This window comes from Brachyhypopomus gauderio, chromosome 15 (assembly GCF_052324685.1).
Source record: "Brachyhypopomus gauderio isolate BG-103 chromosome 15, BGAUD_0.2, whole genome shotgun sequence".
NCBI classification, from domain to species: Eukaryota; Metazoa; Chordata; class Actinopteri; order Gymnotiformes; family Hypopomidae; genus Brachyhypopomus; species Brachyhypopomus gauderio.
Window position 1 is genome coordinate 13,706,610 of NC_135225.1, and position 17,500 is coordinate 13,724,109.

General features: G+C 48.0%; 1 protein-coding gene across 1 annotated transcript in view; it reads left to right on the forward strand.

Moving 5' to 3' along the window:
* fgfr3 (fibroblast growth factor receptor 3) overlaps positions 1-17,500 on the forward strand; it is a 40,034-nt gene that overhangs the window by 9,389 nt on the left and 13,145 nt on the right. The window contains 6 exon segments of the mRNA XM_076975582.1: positions 3,987-4,265; positions 6,609-6,662; positions 9,818-9,987; positions 15,107-15,230; positions 15,367-15,536; positions 15,538-15,558. Of these exon segments, the coding sequence (XP_076831697.1) occupies positions 3,987-4,265; positions 6,609-6,662; positions 9,818-9,987; positions 15,107-15,230; positions 15,367-15,536; positions 15,538-15,558 (818 nt within the window).

A 17,500-nucleotide genomic window follows, 5' to 3' on the forward strand; every position in this document is an offset into this window, starting at 1 on the left:
CAGAGCAACATGCGTTTGCATGTGCGTGTGTGTGTGTGTGTGTGTGTGTGTGTGTGTGTGTGTGTGTGTGTGCGCGCGTGCGTGTGTGTGCACGCCCCTGCGTTCCCGGGCTGATGGAAGCACACACCCTAGGGTCAAGAGGTGAAAGGTCAAGATGTTACGCCACCTAATGCCTCAGTCTGCTCACATGTAAATGATCAACTATTGGTCTATTGATCCTGTTCTAATCAGAGAGTGATGACAGTAAGTCTGACTATGGCAGAAGCAGGCGTGTCACTCTCTCGTGCGGGGACCCCTGAGTTCAGTCCTGGGTTTCCCCCTCTGGGCCCTGAGGTCTCTTGCGGTGGGTCTCCACACATGCACTTTTGTAGAAGGGAGGACACCGCGTATTCTATGTGTTGCTGTTGTCTACAGGCGCAGGTTCAGTCTGACCCAGTCTGGCCCTTCACACTCTGAGCTATGTGGGCGTGTCCAGCACATCATGAGCAACACTTTCCTAGGATTGGTTTAGTTAGTCATTAACCACTCCCACTAGGGGTGCACGATATGGACTAGAATTGCGATGTGCGATAACATTGTTGGATATCCCGATATCGATGTGAACCACGATAAATTAAGATTAAAATACAGAAATGTAGTGTCTCTCTGAACAGCAGCACGTTAATTTGTTTTGTTTTTTACTGTGTAATGAATCCAGAATAATTCCAAATATTTTGCAGGTTTATTCAACAATAGATTCAATCTAGGTTTATACTTTCACGAGTGAGCGACTCCGCACACCTCGTAAACCTCCGCGAACGGCGGAAGCGTTTAATCTTGCCGTGTCACATTCTTTGCAGTGTTGTCCGAAACGATATGTAGGCCTAGTAGTATAAAAAAACACCCCTCAAATACAGGGGAATGAACTTTTACCTGACCAATTTTAATGTTGCTTTGTGTTTCAGGTTTGAAAAGTGCTGGAATTTAGGCTAAAGTATTTGAAAAGGCTTGAAATTGTAACTACTTCGTTTCACAACAAATATCTGTCTGACTGAACAATTCTCTTGTATTACGTTAACATATACGAGCCTCTTGTAATTCCAGGACGAAACATGAGAGAACGTGAAGACGTTAAGATTGGGCGTTTTGAAAATAAATATCCATTAAATAATGTGATAAAAAAGCGAATTATTTCGAATCATTTCGAGTATATGTATACATATTTAATTCAATAACGTGCTGGGAATTATTGAAATGGACCTTTAAAGTGACGTACAAGTGCTTGAATTCCACCTTGTATAGGTGTATGAACCCTGCAAACATGACTGTTCTCATTGCGCCGAGACGCGGCGCGCGAGAACTTTAAATAAATAATAACATTAAATAATGTGATAAAAAAGCGAATTATTTCGAATCATTTAGAGTATATGTATAAATATTTAATTCAATAACGTGCTGGGAATTATTGAAATGGACCTTGAGAGTGACGTACAAGTGCTTGAATTCCACCTTGTATAGGTGTATGAACCCTGCAAACATGACTGTTCTCATTGCGCCGAGACGCGGCGCGCGCGAACTTACAAAATTCGAGAGGTGCACGACCTCGTGAATCGACAGCGCGCGAGGCAATTGCACACGGGCGAAGCCACCGCGATTACGCTATTTTCGCCTCCCGGACCCTCGCGCCGCATCAAGTGTAAACCAGGCTTAAACCAAATCGCGTGTCTGATGAGCGTGTTCACCCCACTCCAGGGTTGCCAGGTCCTACAAAAGTTTTCCGCACAAAATCTGCGAGTGTAAGTTGTCGGCGGGGTGGGGGTTGCGAGTGTGAAATGGAGACAAATTAAGTATTATATTGCGATCGATTCTTAGTGTTGACTTGTAACTTCCGCAGTAGCCCAACTCAAAAGTAGCCCAAAAAACCGCACCCTGCGGCCCCAGAATTTTTACGCGGCTGGATTTTCAAACAAGCCCAATTTGGCGTGAAAACCGCGAACCTGGCAACTCTGCCTCACTCTGCCTCTTGCCTACTTACGTCACGTGATCATAGTCTGCAGCGCGAATAGCTCCCTCTATTGCTGGACGAGGATAACGCAATTTGAGTTTGCTGTTATTCAAGGAGTTATCGTGGCTTTTTCGATGTGTTTATCGTGAAACTTCACATCGCGATAACGATAAAAATACGATTAATCGTGCAGCCCTAACTCCCACAGTTCAGGTCAGATTAAAAAGCCTATGAATTATATTTTTCTTGTTTTGTGATTGTGAAATAATTTTCAAAAATATTAGAGGGCATTTTCCCTAAACTGGGTCCTGGTCCCAGCTAATTTTTAAAAAGCAAAATAATGATAATATAATGATACTTTATTCTAAATATGTAGCCATTTATTGTGGATTTGAGTGTTTATTCTGTACAGTCTATGGGGGCTTGAAACTAGGCCATTTTGTCTGTGGAATGACAATTAAGACAGCCTAGCCCTTGATTAGAACGTTCGTGTGTGTGTGTGTGTGTGTGCATGTGTGTGTTCTTCTGTGTGCATGCATGTGACTGTGTGTCTGTGACAGAGCAACAAAAGAAAGAGTTTTTGAGCAAAGAGAAGTTGTGAGTGTGAAAGGTGAATTTCCTAGCTTTGAGACAAGGTGAGTGTGATTCTGTGTGGGTATGGGTGTTGTGTGTGTGTGTGTGTGGGTTGATGGGTGTATTTTTAAATGTTTTCGTAAAGAGCTGGAAGGCTGGCTGCTGAGGCTTCCGTTACTAATTAGTGCGGTGAGGTGGGATTGTGTGTGTGTGTGTGTGTGTGTGTGTGTGTGTGTGTGTGTGTGTGTGTGTGTGTGTGTGTGTGTCTGTGTGTGTGCGGCCCGCAATGGTCTTAAACTTTCCTAGGGGGTATGCGGCGGTACATTCTCTCCACATACACACACACACACACACACACACACACACACACACACACACACACACACGGCTCAACAGGGGAGAAGGAAAAGAGGCAACAAGCCGAAAGCCCTGTCACCCTCCCATTAGCCTTTCAGAGCACTGCTCCAGCTCCCCCACCCTCTTCTCCCTCTACTCCATCCACCCCAGACACCCTCCGTCCCCTGGTGCCCATCCCCACCATCCCCACCATCCCCACCATCTCCACCATCCCCACCATCCCCACCATCCCCACCATCCCCACCATCCCCACCATCCCCACCACCCCCACCACCCCCACCACAACCTCCACACCCTCCACAACCTCTACACCCTCCATCCCCTCCACAACCTCTACACCCTCCACCCCCTCTACAACTTCCACACCCTCCACAGCCAACCATCAGCCATGGATGAGATGAGACATTATCCTCCCCTGCATATTTGGGTGATTTTTGACTCCTCAGAAACACACACACACACACACACACACACAAGACTAAATGAGTATTAAAGTATAAACAGTCAGTTAACTGTAAGACTTCATTCACCTGGATTTCCCCTTGACTTCTTACACCCAGCTATTTTGCATATTGTGCGTATATATGTGCCAACCCAGTGTGCCCAGAGTGTGTGTGTGTGTGTGTGTGTGTGTGTGTGTGTGTGTGTGTGTGTGTGTGTGTGTGTGTGTGTGTGTGTGTGTGTGTGAGAGAGAGAGAGAGAGAGAGAGCATGTGTGTGTGTTGGAGGGGGGGGGGGGGGGGGGGCTGTACATGGCTGATCTATAATTCATGCATTCGACTCAGTATTCCACTCAAGCTTAGTCTCATCTGAGAGTCGTGTGCAAACGCTCTCACACATCACACATGAGAAAATATTTCTTTATTGCAGACACTGGCCTTTGGTGAATCACTTCTTTCCCAGACCCATACTGTACTCTCACCCCAAAATATCAGTGTTTACTCTAAGACATTCATCCTGTCTCCTGTACCATACCTCCCCATCTCTCTCTTTGTCCCTCTGCCTGTCTGCCTGGCTACGTCTCTCTCTCACACTCTCACACTCTCTGTCTCTCTCTCTCATGTGTCCCTCAGACTGGCCATCGAGCGAGGCTGAGTCAGAGGCCGAGGTTTTCCTGGAGGATTCGGTGGTGGCGCTGGGAGACACACTGGACCTCTCCTGCACACCACGTCACTTCCTGCTGCCTGTCGTGTGGCAGAAGGACGGCGGCGATGTGTTGCCTAGCAACCGCACGCGGCTGGGCCAGAGGGTGCTGCGTATCATCAACATCTCGTACGAAGACTCGGGCATTTATTCCTGCAGACACGCCCACAGCAACGTGCTGCTTAGCAACTACACCGTCAGGGTCACTGGTCAGTATGTCCGACTGCCCCGCCCCGACCCCTCCCAAAGTCTTCTTCCCAGCATGCTTTGCCCTTTTTCACCCAACACCCCCCAACTATAATATGGTGGGATTCAAAGACTGTTGTTTTCTCACAATTAGACCTTGTAGATCGTGTTTAGGCTTGTTATGTTTTGAAAGATTTATGTGTGTGTGTGTGTGTGTGTGTGTGTGTGTGTGTGTGTGTGTGTGTGTGTGTGTGTGTGATAGAGAGAGAGTCAGTAGTGGCTTTTAGCCAATCAAAATTCACATCACGCCACTCATGAAATTATCCTGCCAAATATTCCTCCAGGTAATGATACATTGCAACATACTAAGTCAGCAAGAACAAGGTGCACACAGACTCATTCATGCAGAGTGTGTGTCCTCAAAAGGGTGCTGTGAACTGCATTTAAACAGTATGATCACCAGCTACAGAGAGAGAGAGAGAGAGAGAGAGAGAAAGACTGAGAGAGAAACGGAGAGGGAGAGGGGGTGAAAGAGAGACAGAGTGAGAGAGAGACAGAGAGACACAGAGAGACTAAGGGGTTGGTGTTGCGCTGTATTTTCAACAACCTTCCCTGGATTTCCTGTTTAAGAGAAAGCAACTATTCCAGGCTAGTTATCTGTGTACATTACACCCTGCAGCGTGCACACGGCACACCCACAGCCACAGAGGCTAAGCATACTTATACTCCCAGGACAAAATACAATTAACTCAAAGAAAATAAACCCACTCTCGTTCCAATTAGGCATTCTGGAATGCTCAGATGTGCACGAGTGTATGGACAAATGTGTGAGTGTGCTCGCTTTAACGGTAGTCTGGGTTAACAGTAGTCTGGGTTAGACCAAGGTCTTGCAAACTCAAGAACTCAAGAACACCGGCTGAGTTGCTCATTGACAACTAATTAGAAAGCAATTGTCTGAAATCACCTCATCATTTAAACCAGATGGAGAGGGAGAGAGGGAAAGCGAGAGAGAGAGAGAGAGAGAGAGAGAGAGGCAAGGAGAGAGAGAGAGAGTGTGAGAAGAGACTTCTTCTTTCCCATGTGTTTGGCACTGGTCCAGAGTCAGTCAGCTTCTACTGCAGCTCCCTGTCAGCACAGAGAGAAAAGAGTCAGTTACAAACTCTCAGCCAGTTCTCTTGCATCGATAAAACGTCCGCACAGACAGCAATATCCTGTCCTGCCCACCTAAACACATGCATCTCCTGCCAACGCTGCAGACACACACACTCTAACAGCACAACGGCACACTCAACCAGAACCATACACTGAACAAAGACGCCTGCGGCACACGCACACGCGCACACACACACACACACACACTCCGAGTACTTCAAAAGGGGTTGATAACACAAGCACTGTAAAACATCTCATCACCAGTAGCAGAAGACACACACACACACACACATACACACACATACACAAACACAAGCATATGCTGGCATGCAACAAAGCTTCCATCTGCACATGCACACATAGTCTTTGATAAAGCCCAGTACAGGCAAACAGCCGTGGTGGCGTGTGTGTATTTGTGTAAGTGTGAGTGTGTGTGTGTGTGTGTGAGGGAGGGAGGGAGGGAGGGAGGGAGGGAGGGAGAGAGAGAGAGAGAGAGAGAGAGAGAGAGAGAGAGAGAGAGCTAGCTGCCAGATTGGGCTGGGTGCTGAGAGGGCATGATACTGACGGGACCTCATGAGAAGGGTGTGGATTTAGCACGAGCTAAACGCAGATTAGGGATAGTGACAGGCATTGTGTATGTGTGTGTGTGCGCGTGTGTGTGTGTTTGGGGGATGTGCGCTGGTGAGTGAGTATATGTAAAGTGTTGTAAGCTGCTACCTGTGTGACTATTGAGGAACTGCAAAATGAATCTGTCTGCTTCAGGGTCATGTTATTCTTACCTCTCTCTCCATGAATTCCTTTAGAACTATTCCATACAGGAGTGTGTCTGAGTGTGTCTGTGTGTAAGGGTGTATAATAATACAGCTGTTGTCAGAAATCTCATGGACGTTTTGCTTACTGAGTGCCTGCTTACATCTGCCAGCCATTAACCGCTCTGTGCACTGTGTGTGTGTGTGTGTGTGTGTGTGTGTGTGTGTGTGTGTGTGTTTGGGTTTGTGACTACTTGAGTGTGTTTGTGTATGCAGTAATTGGTTGTGATTAGTTATCAGTTCACTTTCCCCATTCTGCATTCAGTGGATTATGAATAGATTCATTGTTGTGTGAAAAAAATCACTGTGCCATGAGGTAATCCAATCTCTCCCTCTCCCCCTCTCTCTCTCTCTCATTCTGACTCTCTCTGTGTCTCTGTCTCACACTCTCTCTTCCTCTTTAAGATTCTCTCTCATCTGGTGATGATGAAGACTACGACGAAGAGCCTGACGATGCAGGTAATGGAAATGGTGCGTTCCCTAATTTCATCCTTTCAGTTGTAATTCTTGTATGTGAATTAGATGTTTTTACGGTTTTTTCATTTCCATTTTAATACACTCATTCTGGACCTGCCCTTCGTGATTTTGCCTTGCGTTTAATTTCATCATCTCCTGTCCCCTGGTACCGCAAAATAGAAGCCAGAGAGTTCTATTGCCATGCCAGAGAGAGAGAGAGAGAGAGAGAGAGAGAGAGAGAGAGGGAGAGAGTGGGAGAGCTAGAAAGAGAGTGGGAGAGATGGAGAGAGAGAGAGCGAGAGAGAGAGAGCGAGAGAGAGAGAGAGAGAGAGAGAGTGGGAGAGCTAGAGAGAGAGTGGGAGAGATGGAGAGAGAAAGAGCGAGAGAGAGAGAGAGAGAGAGCTGGAGTGAGTGGGGGATCAGTGGTGTTTGACAGCTCCTCTTGCTCCTAGGCCAGGGGGAGGGGCCTTTAGCCCAGAGAAAGCAGTAATCTGAAGTGTAAGTGAGGGCACATGGCTCTAGGTCTGTCTCAGGTGAAAAGATAAAACTGACTCAACCACTTACAGCCAATGCTGCTGCTGAGTGTGTGTGTGTGTGTGTGTGTGTGTGTGTGTGTGTGTGTGTGTGTGTGTGTGTGTGTGTGTGTGTGTGTGTGTGTGTGTGTGTGTGTGTGTGTGTGTGTGTGTGTGTGCTTTAAAAGCTCAAGCCCTTTAGAGCTAAATGACCAGAAATTCACCTATAATGAGAGAGAGATGAAGAGAGAGAAACGAGGGGGCTAAAAGACATTATGCTTAGCCATACCGCGCAGTTACAACAGGAAAGGAGTTGTATCTTCAGTCACTCCCTCCTTACTCCTCCTCACTACCTCCTCACTCTCTCCTCACTACCTCCTCACTCTCTCCTCACTACCTCCTCACTACCTCCTCACTCTCTCCTCAATACCTCCTCACTCCCTCCTTACTTCTCCTCACTACCTCCTCACTACCTCCTCACTCCCTCCTTACTTCTCCTCACTCTCTCCTCACTACCTCCTCACTCTCTCCTCACTACCTCCTCACTCTCTCCTCACTACCTCCTCACTACCTCCTCACTCTCTCCTCAATACCTCCTCACTCCCTCCTTACTTCTCCTTACTACCTCCTCACTCCCTCCTTACTTCTCCTCACTCTCTCCTCACTACCTCCTCACTCTCTCCTCACTACCTCCTCACTACCTCCTCACTCTCTCCTCAATACCTCCTCACTCCCTCCTTACTTCTCCTCACTACCTCCTCACTCCCTCCTTACTTCTCCTCACTCTCTCCTCAATACCTCCTCACTCCCTCCTTACTTCTCCTCACTCTCTCCTCACTACCTCCTCACACCTGTGGAGAGGTTGTGAAGCGTGTGGCGCCCCCCGGGGGCCAGGGTGCAGTCTCAGGCTGCCTGGGCCCCTGCGGGTGGCTCGCTCCCATGTTGCTGCGTCTCCATGGCGCTGGTTCAGGGCCCCTCCCCCGCCTGTGGGCGCTGCACGCAGCTCTGTGTCAGTGCACAGTGCCCTGCAAGCTTGTTTTGGCACGGCTGGGCTCTTCCACTCAAAGCTCTGATTGTCCTTACTGAGTTCTACAAGAGAGTCGAAGAGGGCAAGCTACCGCACGCATGCACACACACACACACACACACACACACACACACACACACACACACACGTAGGGCTGAACCACTTTTGGACTCCTACTCAACACGCTCCATTGACCAGCCAAAGACTCTTAAGGAAAAGTGCAGTGTGTGTGTGTGTAAGAAAGGATGAGTTTGTTTGTGTGTGAGTGTATACATGCGTGGGTGTGTGTGGTTGCGTACATGCGTGGTTGCGTGAGTGTGTGTACATGCGTGGGTTTATTTGGTGTGTGTGTATGCATATATGCATGGGTATGGGTGGGTGTCTACAGGTGTATGTGTGTGGGTTCGTACATCCATAGGTGTGTGTAGGTGTGTCTCACTGTATACCCACCCCGCACACACGAGCCCTTCACACTGCTGTCTCACTACTCACTGTATACCCACCCCGCACACACGAGCCCTTCACTCTAGCGTAGGTCTGTGTGCTTGGCCCACTGTTCCCAACTGACATTACTTTACCGGTCAGTGCAGATTAGTTGAGAAACATGAGCAGTTTGGCATATGGTAATATTCCCTCTGCAGCTATGGCTGTCGACTTTCTCACCTAAACTGGCCCCTAAAATAACCTCTAAATAGCCCTTAAAATGGGTGGGTGTGGGCGTTTGTGTGTGTGTGTGCATTTGTGTCCGTGTGAGGTGACATCTGTAGGCCTAATCTGATCTGGGCTAAACTATTTGAGAAGGGATGAGGGGGCATGTTTGCTTTCCCAGTCTGAGTCTCGCCGGCGTCCCAGTGGCTCAGCGGTCCGGCTGCTGGGAGCTCACTCGGCCTGCTCTGTTGAAGCGTGGCAGCGGCCGCTGGGGGGGCCAGACGCGCCCAGGGCTGCACACACACCAGGCAGCCTTACCGGGCCTCGCTGCAGCCCCCCTCCGTGGATCCGTCCCTGGATCCTCCACCTGAAAGCGGAGCTGGACCAGACATGGTGGACAGAGGCGATAACGCTGCTTTGAGCTGGGAGTGGCTCCCAGCCACCAGCTGTATCAGGCACTGATCTAAGAAGCAGAAATGGTGGCTCAGACTTGGAAATGTTTGAGGAACTATTACTGGGCGGTAAAGCCCTTGATGAAAGGGTCCCTGGCTCCCCCAGTGGTGACTCTCACTGTGTGTGTGGGTGTGTGTGTGTATGTCTAATGCTGCCATAGTGTGCAAGAAAATGTTTCCATAAAGCTTCACCCACACGAGGAGCACACAAAGCACACACAAAGAAACACATACACACACTCAGGCAGGAAGATCTGTCCCCCGGACTTCACCAGATGGCTGTAGAGCCCAAACACACACGTCTGCAGATGAATGCACACAAATACACGAGAAATACAGCAGTGTTTGTATTTTATCCTGTAAATTGTGTTGTCATTTTATAGCATTTCATACCATCTACCCTAAAAATGTATATGTATATAAATAAAATATAAAATAAAATGTATTTCATTTATACTGTGGGTTGTGTAGTTTTAAATGTATTTCAATAAAATCTGATTTATTTCTTTCTGAAATTAGAAGCGCCATATTGGACCCGCCCAGAACGAATGGAGAAGAAGCTATTGGCTGTCCCTGCTGCCAATACAGTGAAGTTTCGCTGTGCTGCTGCTGGAAACCCCACCCCCACCATCCACTGGCTGAAGAACGGGAGAGAGTTTAAAGGCGAACAGAGGATGGGTGGGATTAAGGTACGCCACTGAGCTAACTGCAAGAGTGCTAAAGTGGTTAATTTTGTGTGTGTGTGTGTGTGTGTGTGTGTGTGTGTGTGTGTGTGTGTGTGTGTGTGTGTGCGCGTAAGTATATGGGGTTGACTTTTATTAGCATCTGGTTTTTAGCAGTTTACACAGACCCCCCAGCTCACCAGCTCACTCTGTCTCTAGATATGTCTCTCTGTCTGTTTTTGGGTCTGTTTTTCACCTGTTCCTGCATGTCTTAAAGGACTGTAGAAGCAGTGTCCTGTGTAGTCCTGTAGAAGCATTGTCCCGTGTAGTCTTGTAGAAGCAGTGTCCTGTGTAGTCCTGTAGAAGCATTGTCCCGTGTAGTCTTGTAGAAGCAGTGTCCTCTGTAATCCTGTAGAAGCAGTGTCCTGTGTAGTCCTGTAGAAGCAGTGTCCTCTGTAGTCCTTTAGAAGCAGTGTCTGTATAGTCCTGTAGAAGCAGTGTCCTGTGTAGTCCTGTAGAAGCAGTGTCCTGTGTAGTCCTGTAGAAGCAGTGTCCCGTGTAGTCCTGTAGAAGCAGTGTCCTGTGTAGTCCTGTATGAGCAGTGTCCTGTGTAGTCCTGTAGAAGCAGTGTCCTGTGTAGTCCTGTAGAAGCAGTGTCCTGTGTAGTCCTGTATGAGCAGTGTCCTGTGTAGTCCTGTAGAAGCAGTGTCCTGTGTAGTGCTGTATGAGCAGTGTCCTGTGTAGTGCTGTATGAGCAGTGTCCTGTGTAGTCCTGTATGAGCAGTGTCCTGTGTAGTCCTGTATGAGCAGTGTCCTGTGTAGTCCTGTAGAAGCAGTGTCCTGTGTAGTCCTGTAGAAGCAGTGTCCTGTATAGTGCTGCCCTCATTTCTCTTCTCAGGTTGGTGTTTTTGGCTTTTCTTTCATTTTCTGCTCTTTTCATACACAAACACACTCATAAAGGGAAAAATTAGCACACAAGCAGTGTCTGTGCTGTTGGCTGTTAACTTTATTAACACTACCCCAGACTTAAATAAGCAAACAGAATTTGCTGGAATTAGTTTTTTAATAGAGCAGAAATTTTGCAAGGCTGACCATATGGGTGGAGTGGATCTTCAGAGTTTAAGTTGTTATGAAGTTGGACCGTGGAGACTTTTGTGCATATATATATATATATATATATATATATATATATATATATATATATATATATATTGGTGCCCTGCTGTCTGCTGATAGGTTCATCTGTGGGGTCAGAGTTGAAGATGGCATTGACAGCTTCATTATTGCCTACTCCCTCCCATCACCAGCACCGCCACACACCCACACTCACACACAGGGTCAGGGTCAGGGCTCGAGAAACGTTTGACAGCTTCACAATGCCTTCCGGACACCTCGACTAAAGCAACAGGCTTAAAGTCATAACCCTCGTAGCCATGCATATGTAAATGTGTCCGGGAGGCTTGTGCACATACGTATGTAATGTGTTTACTCTGTCTTAGTGTGTGGTGTGATTTCTGTGGTGAAAGCACTAGGATTGTATTTGCAGCTTGCTATGAAGAACACTCATTCATTTGTACAGTGTTTGCTCTAAAAAGCAGGTTTGGGTGGAGCTCAGTGAAGGAGTGTGTGGTTCAGTAGAAAAGCCCTGAGCCATGAACTGTGCCTGGGTGTATTACCAGACAGATGAACACCAAAGTCCCGTTGTGGGTTTTAAGCAGACAGAACTGAAGAGGAATGCTGTGTCAGTTCTGTAGGCCCGAAACAGTACATGACTGATACCAGGGCTGTCACTTTCCTTTCAGTATGGGATGTAATGTACATTTGACTTAGCTACACTGAGGCTTATTCAGGACTGAATCCAGGATTTTGTTTGCAGACCTGTTGATCACAGCATAGTAAATAGTGTGGAAATGTGTTAAGAATACCAAATGAACACTAGATGTAAGAAAATTAGTCACTGCCTGTAGTCGTATTGCCCAATACTCTCCAGTCCCCAGTTAGAACGGTTGACTTTCCCACAGATTTCACGCGCACACACACACACACACACACACACACACACACACACACACACACACACACACACGTGTACACAGAACCCTCTACTGACCGGCAGAGCTGAGGGGTCAGAGTTCATGCCTCTGTTGAGTCATCAGAAGGAGGCGGGTTTATCTGGGTGTTTCTATAGCGATTGTGAGCTTTTGATTGACGGTTGGGGCGTGGCTTTTGTCATGGTCACATATGGCTACTAGGGTCTCATTGTTAAAATGTTAATCTGCAGCAGTACAGGTTAGTCACGCCACACACACACACACGCACAAACACACACACACAGACTGGCTTTTGTGAAAGTGTGTTAGAGTGTGGACATCTTACAACATGTTAAACAGCTTAATCAACAAGTCTGTAGGTTTGTATTAAGTCATCAGTGACTTAATTTCATAAAAGGCTCTTGGTGGGGAGCTTCACTTGTTATTAGTCTGGTGTTTATTATGCATAATTTATCCAAAGTGATTTTGCATATATTTGAATAAATACGTCTATATGTTTTAATTATTGATGTATTTAATTGCTTTTAGGGCATAAGAACAATCTGTGTATATGTGTGTGTATATGTGTGTGTGTGTGTGTGTGTGTGTGTGTGTGTGTGTGTGTGTGTGTGTGAGTGTGAACAGTGAATGTGGAAGGGCAGGTTCAGGGTTCTCTGCTGGTACATGTCTATGTTCAACGGCTTTTCTGACATAACTTCTAATACTTCTCTAGTAACTAGGCAGAGGGTTTTTTTAGCAGTGTCTGTTCATGAACTTATAGATACATGCCTTTAGTTCTGACCATTGTTCTGGAGTGTGTGTGTGTGCGCATGCGAGTGTGTGTGTGTGTGTGTGTGTGTGTGTGTGTGTGTGTGTGTGTGTGTGTGTGTGTGTGTGTGTGTGTGTGTGTGTGTGTGTGTGTGTGTGTGTGGTGTGTGTGTGTGTGTGTGTGTGTGTGTGTGTGTGTGTGTGTGTGTGTGTGTGTGTGTCCCCTCGCATCCCTGAATATGTGTGATTACAGACAGCTAGTACATGACTGATGGGTATTGTTGAAGCCGAGGCACTTGTGTCTCCAATTAGAGGCAGATGTTCTGTCCTGAAACACAGACAGAGAAGCAGCGACAGGGAGGGAGAGTTTTGTCGTTGTAATGGCCAGCCCAAGGGTCAGTCGTTTCTGTTTCCTGTCTCTGTGGGTCAAATTAAGGTGCGCTGCTGTCTGAGTGAGCCTACACTCTCCTAACACCACCATAAATCCTCCACGTGCACAGCACAGAGTTCTATACTTTCTGTTGCCCTCTGCCTCTCCTTTTACTTCCTTACACCTGCCATCATTCCCTCCATCTTTCTCTTTAACCCTCTCTCTCTCTCTCTCTCTCTCTCTCTCACTCTGTCAGTTCAGTTCAACTCAAGGTGCTTTATTGGCATGATAAATATTGCTTCATTTGTATTGCCAAAGGCTGAACACTTACAATACTAATAACACTGAACAGATAACAGTTGAGCTTCCAGCTCTAAACACTGCAAAACTGTTAAGGAATAAATAAATAAACAAATACATGAGAAAAAACAAACACACAAGCAAACAAACAAAAAATAAATATATGCATACACACACACACACACACACACACACACATATATATATATTCATTTATATATATTTGTTTCTCTCTTTCTCTCTGTCTGTATTTATCTCTCTCTGTGTGTCTCTGTCACTCTTTCTCTGTCTCTTTCTCTCTCTCCCTCTCTCTCTCTCTGTGTCTTTCTCTTTCTCTCTGTCTTTCTCTCTCTCACCCTCTTGCTCTCAATTTACTGTTTCAGGAACAGCTGAGAATTCTTCAGCTTTTTTTGAGGAGGCAGTGACATGAATGCCTCACAAACTCACATGATACCAACATCCGATAATACATCCCTCCACCCCCATACACACACACACACACACGCCTGCACACACACGCACATATACACACACACAGACTGGTGGGTGACACACACACGAGCTCTGATGCAATGTGTCCGTCAGCAGACTCTTAAGAGTCATTGACTCAAAGCGCACCAGAGAGAGAGTGAGGAACAGCAGCATGAGAGGAGGGGTGTGGGGCACCACACACTCACCAACGTTCTGGGGCATGGGTGTGTGTGTGTGTGTGTGTGTGTGTGTGTGTGTGTGTGTGTGTGTGTGTGTGTGTGTGTGTGTGTGTGTGTGTGTGTGTGTGTGTGTGTGTGTGTGTAGCCCAGTCAGTGTTACCATGCAACTGTGCAAAAACACAACCCATAATATTTACACAGTTACATTTTTTTTTCCACTCAGACCTCCAAGTGTGCAAAGAAAGAAAGTGTTAGAGAGACAGACACACAGAGAGGGAGACAGACAGAGAGACAGACAGAGAGCGAGGCTGAAAGAGAGGAAGGCAGGGAGAAAGTGGGGCGTCTATAAGTCTATAAGTACAGTCTATAAGTACAGAGCAGCATGAATGGATAGGCTGTGTATGTGTGCGTGTGTGGGCGTGTGTGTGAGTGTGTGGGCGTGTGTGTGTGCATGCATGTGCGCATGCGAGTGCGTATGTGTGTATGTGTGTATGCGTGTGTGTATGTGTGTGTGTGTGTGTGTGTGTGTGTGTGAGTGTGTAATTCCAGGGGTTAAAGGTTCATGTAAACACCAAGACACATACTTTGTGACCCGTCGGCACATTTTCCAAGTCTGGTGATGTTAAGTGTTCCTTGTGAGTGGTGCTATTGACATGGCATTCGTGTGTGTGTGTGTGTGTGTGTGTGTGTGTGTGTGTGTGTGTGTGTGTGTGTGTGTGTGTGTGTGTGTGTGTGTGTGTGTGTGTGTGTGTGTGTGTGTGTGTGTGTGTGTGTGTGTGTGAGTGGAGGAACACTGCCTGCCCTGTCTTCTGACACTTACTTTAATTTACTATATCACTACTGACATGATGAATTTAACAGCAAACCCTGGCCAAGCATTTATGCAATTCAGATTTACCCCAAATACCTCTTTTGGTATTTATGAATAAAGATTTTTCTGTTCTTTGCCCTTCTCTCTCTCTCTCTCTCTCTCTCTCTCTCTCTCTCTCTCTCTCTCTCTCTCTCTCTCTTTCTCTCTCTCTCTCTAGCTGAGACATCTGCAGTGGAGTTTGGTGATGGAAAGTGCGGTTCCATCCGACAGAGGAAACTATACCTGCGTGGTGCAGAACAAATATGGCACCATCACACACACTTATCAGCTCGACGTACTAGGTGAGTGTGTGCACACACCCTCTTGGAGCCTTCACACACACACACACACACACACACACACACACACAGCCCTCTCCTTGACCTCCTCTTGCATTTGTTCACCTTCACCCTGCCTTTTCTTCTTTTGCCCAATCAGAGCGCTCCCCTCACCGGCCCATTCTGCAGGCAGGTCTGCCAGCCAATCAGACAGTGGTGGTGGGCAGTGATGTGGAGTTTCACTGTAAGGTGTACAGTGATGCTCAGCCTCATATCCAGTGGCTTAAACACATCGAAGTGAACGGCAGCCGCTTCGGGCCCAACGACACCCCCCTACGTCACTGTTCTCAAGGTACAGCCCAGCACCCTGTGCCCAGAACACATGGTACAGTCCTGACGTTTCCACTCAAAACACATGGTACATCCGCTTACCCCTGAGCTCAATATACATGGGACGGATATGTCCCCTTTGTGTGAGTCAGTCTTCCCCAAGAGGTTCAATGTGGCACCAGGCAACTCGACTCCTGTTCACAGACTGACGCTCACAGTAGAACAGTAGCACATGAGACCTCCACCCTGCCCTGAGGGGGGGGGGGGGGGGGGGTGCTTTATGAGGGTGGGGAGAAGAGCCCCGGAGGCACCCACCCTCCCCACAGGCCTTCAGCAGTGCCTCTACCCCGGGGAGAGGGAGGGGTCCAGTCGCCGAGCTCTCAGCACCACAGCACACATCTGGTTCAGGCTAAGCAAACCGCCGCGCTGGCGTCTCGTGGGGAGACAGCCACCCTCTCGTCTACCCCGCTCCCTCGACACGGGGGGAGAACGCTGGAGGTGGAGAGAGAGAGAAGGAGCGAGGGATGAGACACCCGAAAAGAGGCATGGAAAAAGTGAGCGCGGCACAGAGAGTGAAGGGCCGTGTCAGCAGCCGGAGGAAGGGAGGAGGGGAGGAGGAGAGAGGGAGGCGTGGAGGGGAGAGGGGGGGAGGGGCGGCGACGGCTGGCCAGACCGCCGTGCTATTTTCAACTCCCACATAATTGAAACAGTATTTTACTGGGAGCCGAGCAGCCGCTTTCCCCTTCACCACAGTCTGATCTACACACCCTGGAAATCCCTCCCCCTACATACACCCTACATACACACACCCCCACACACCCTACATACACCCTACATACACCCTACATACACCCTACATACACACACCCCCACACACCCTACATACACCCTACATACACACACCCTACATACACCCTACATACACACACCCACACACACCCTATACACACCCCCACACACCCTATACACACCCTACATACACACACCCACACACACTATACACACCCCCACACACCCTACATACACCCTACATACACACACCCACACACACTATACACACCCCCACACACCATATACACACCCTACATACACACACCCCACACACCCTACACACCCTACATACACACACCCACACACACTATACACACCCCCACACACCCTATACACACCCTACATACACACACCCACACACACTATACACACCCCCACACACCCTACATACACACACTCACACACACTATACACACCCTATACACACCCTACATACACCCTACATACACACACCCACACACACTATACACACCCACACACACCCTACATACACCCTACATACACACACCCCACACACACCCTATACACACCCCCACACACCCTACACACACACACACCCCACACACACACTATACACACCCCACACACACACTATACACACCCCCCACACACCCTACATACACACACCCCACACACACACTATACACACCCCCCACACACCCTACATACACACACCCCACACACCCTATACACACCCCCACACACCCTACACACACCCTACATACACACACCCTACATACACACAGCCCACACACACCTTATACACACCCCCACACACCCTACACACCCTACATACACCTTACATACACACACCTTATACACACCCAACACACCCTACACACACCCTACATACACACACCCTATACACACCCCCACACACCCTACACACCCTACACACACCCTACATACACACACCCCCACACACCCTATACACACCCCAACACACCCTACATACACACACCCCACACACCCTATACACACCCCATACACACCCTACATACACACACCACACACACACCCCCCACGTACCCTACACACACCCCCACACACCCTACATACACACACCCCACACACACCACACACACACACCCTATACACACCCTACACACACCCTACACACACCCATCACACAC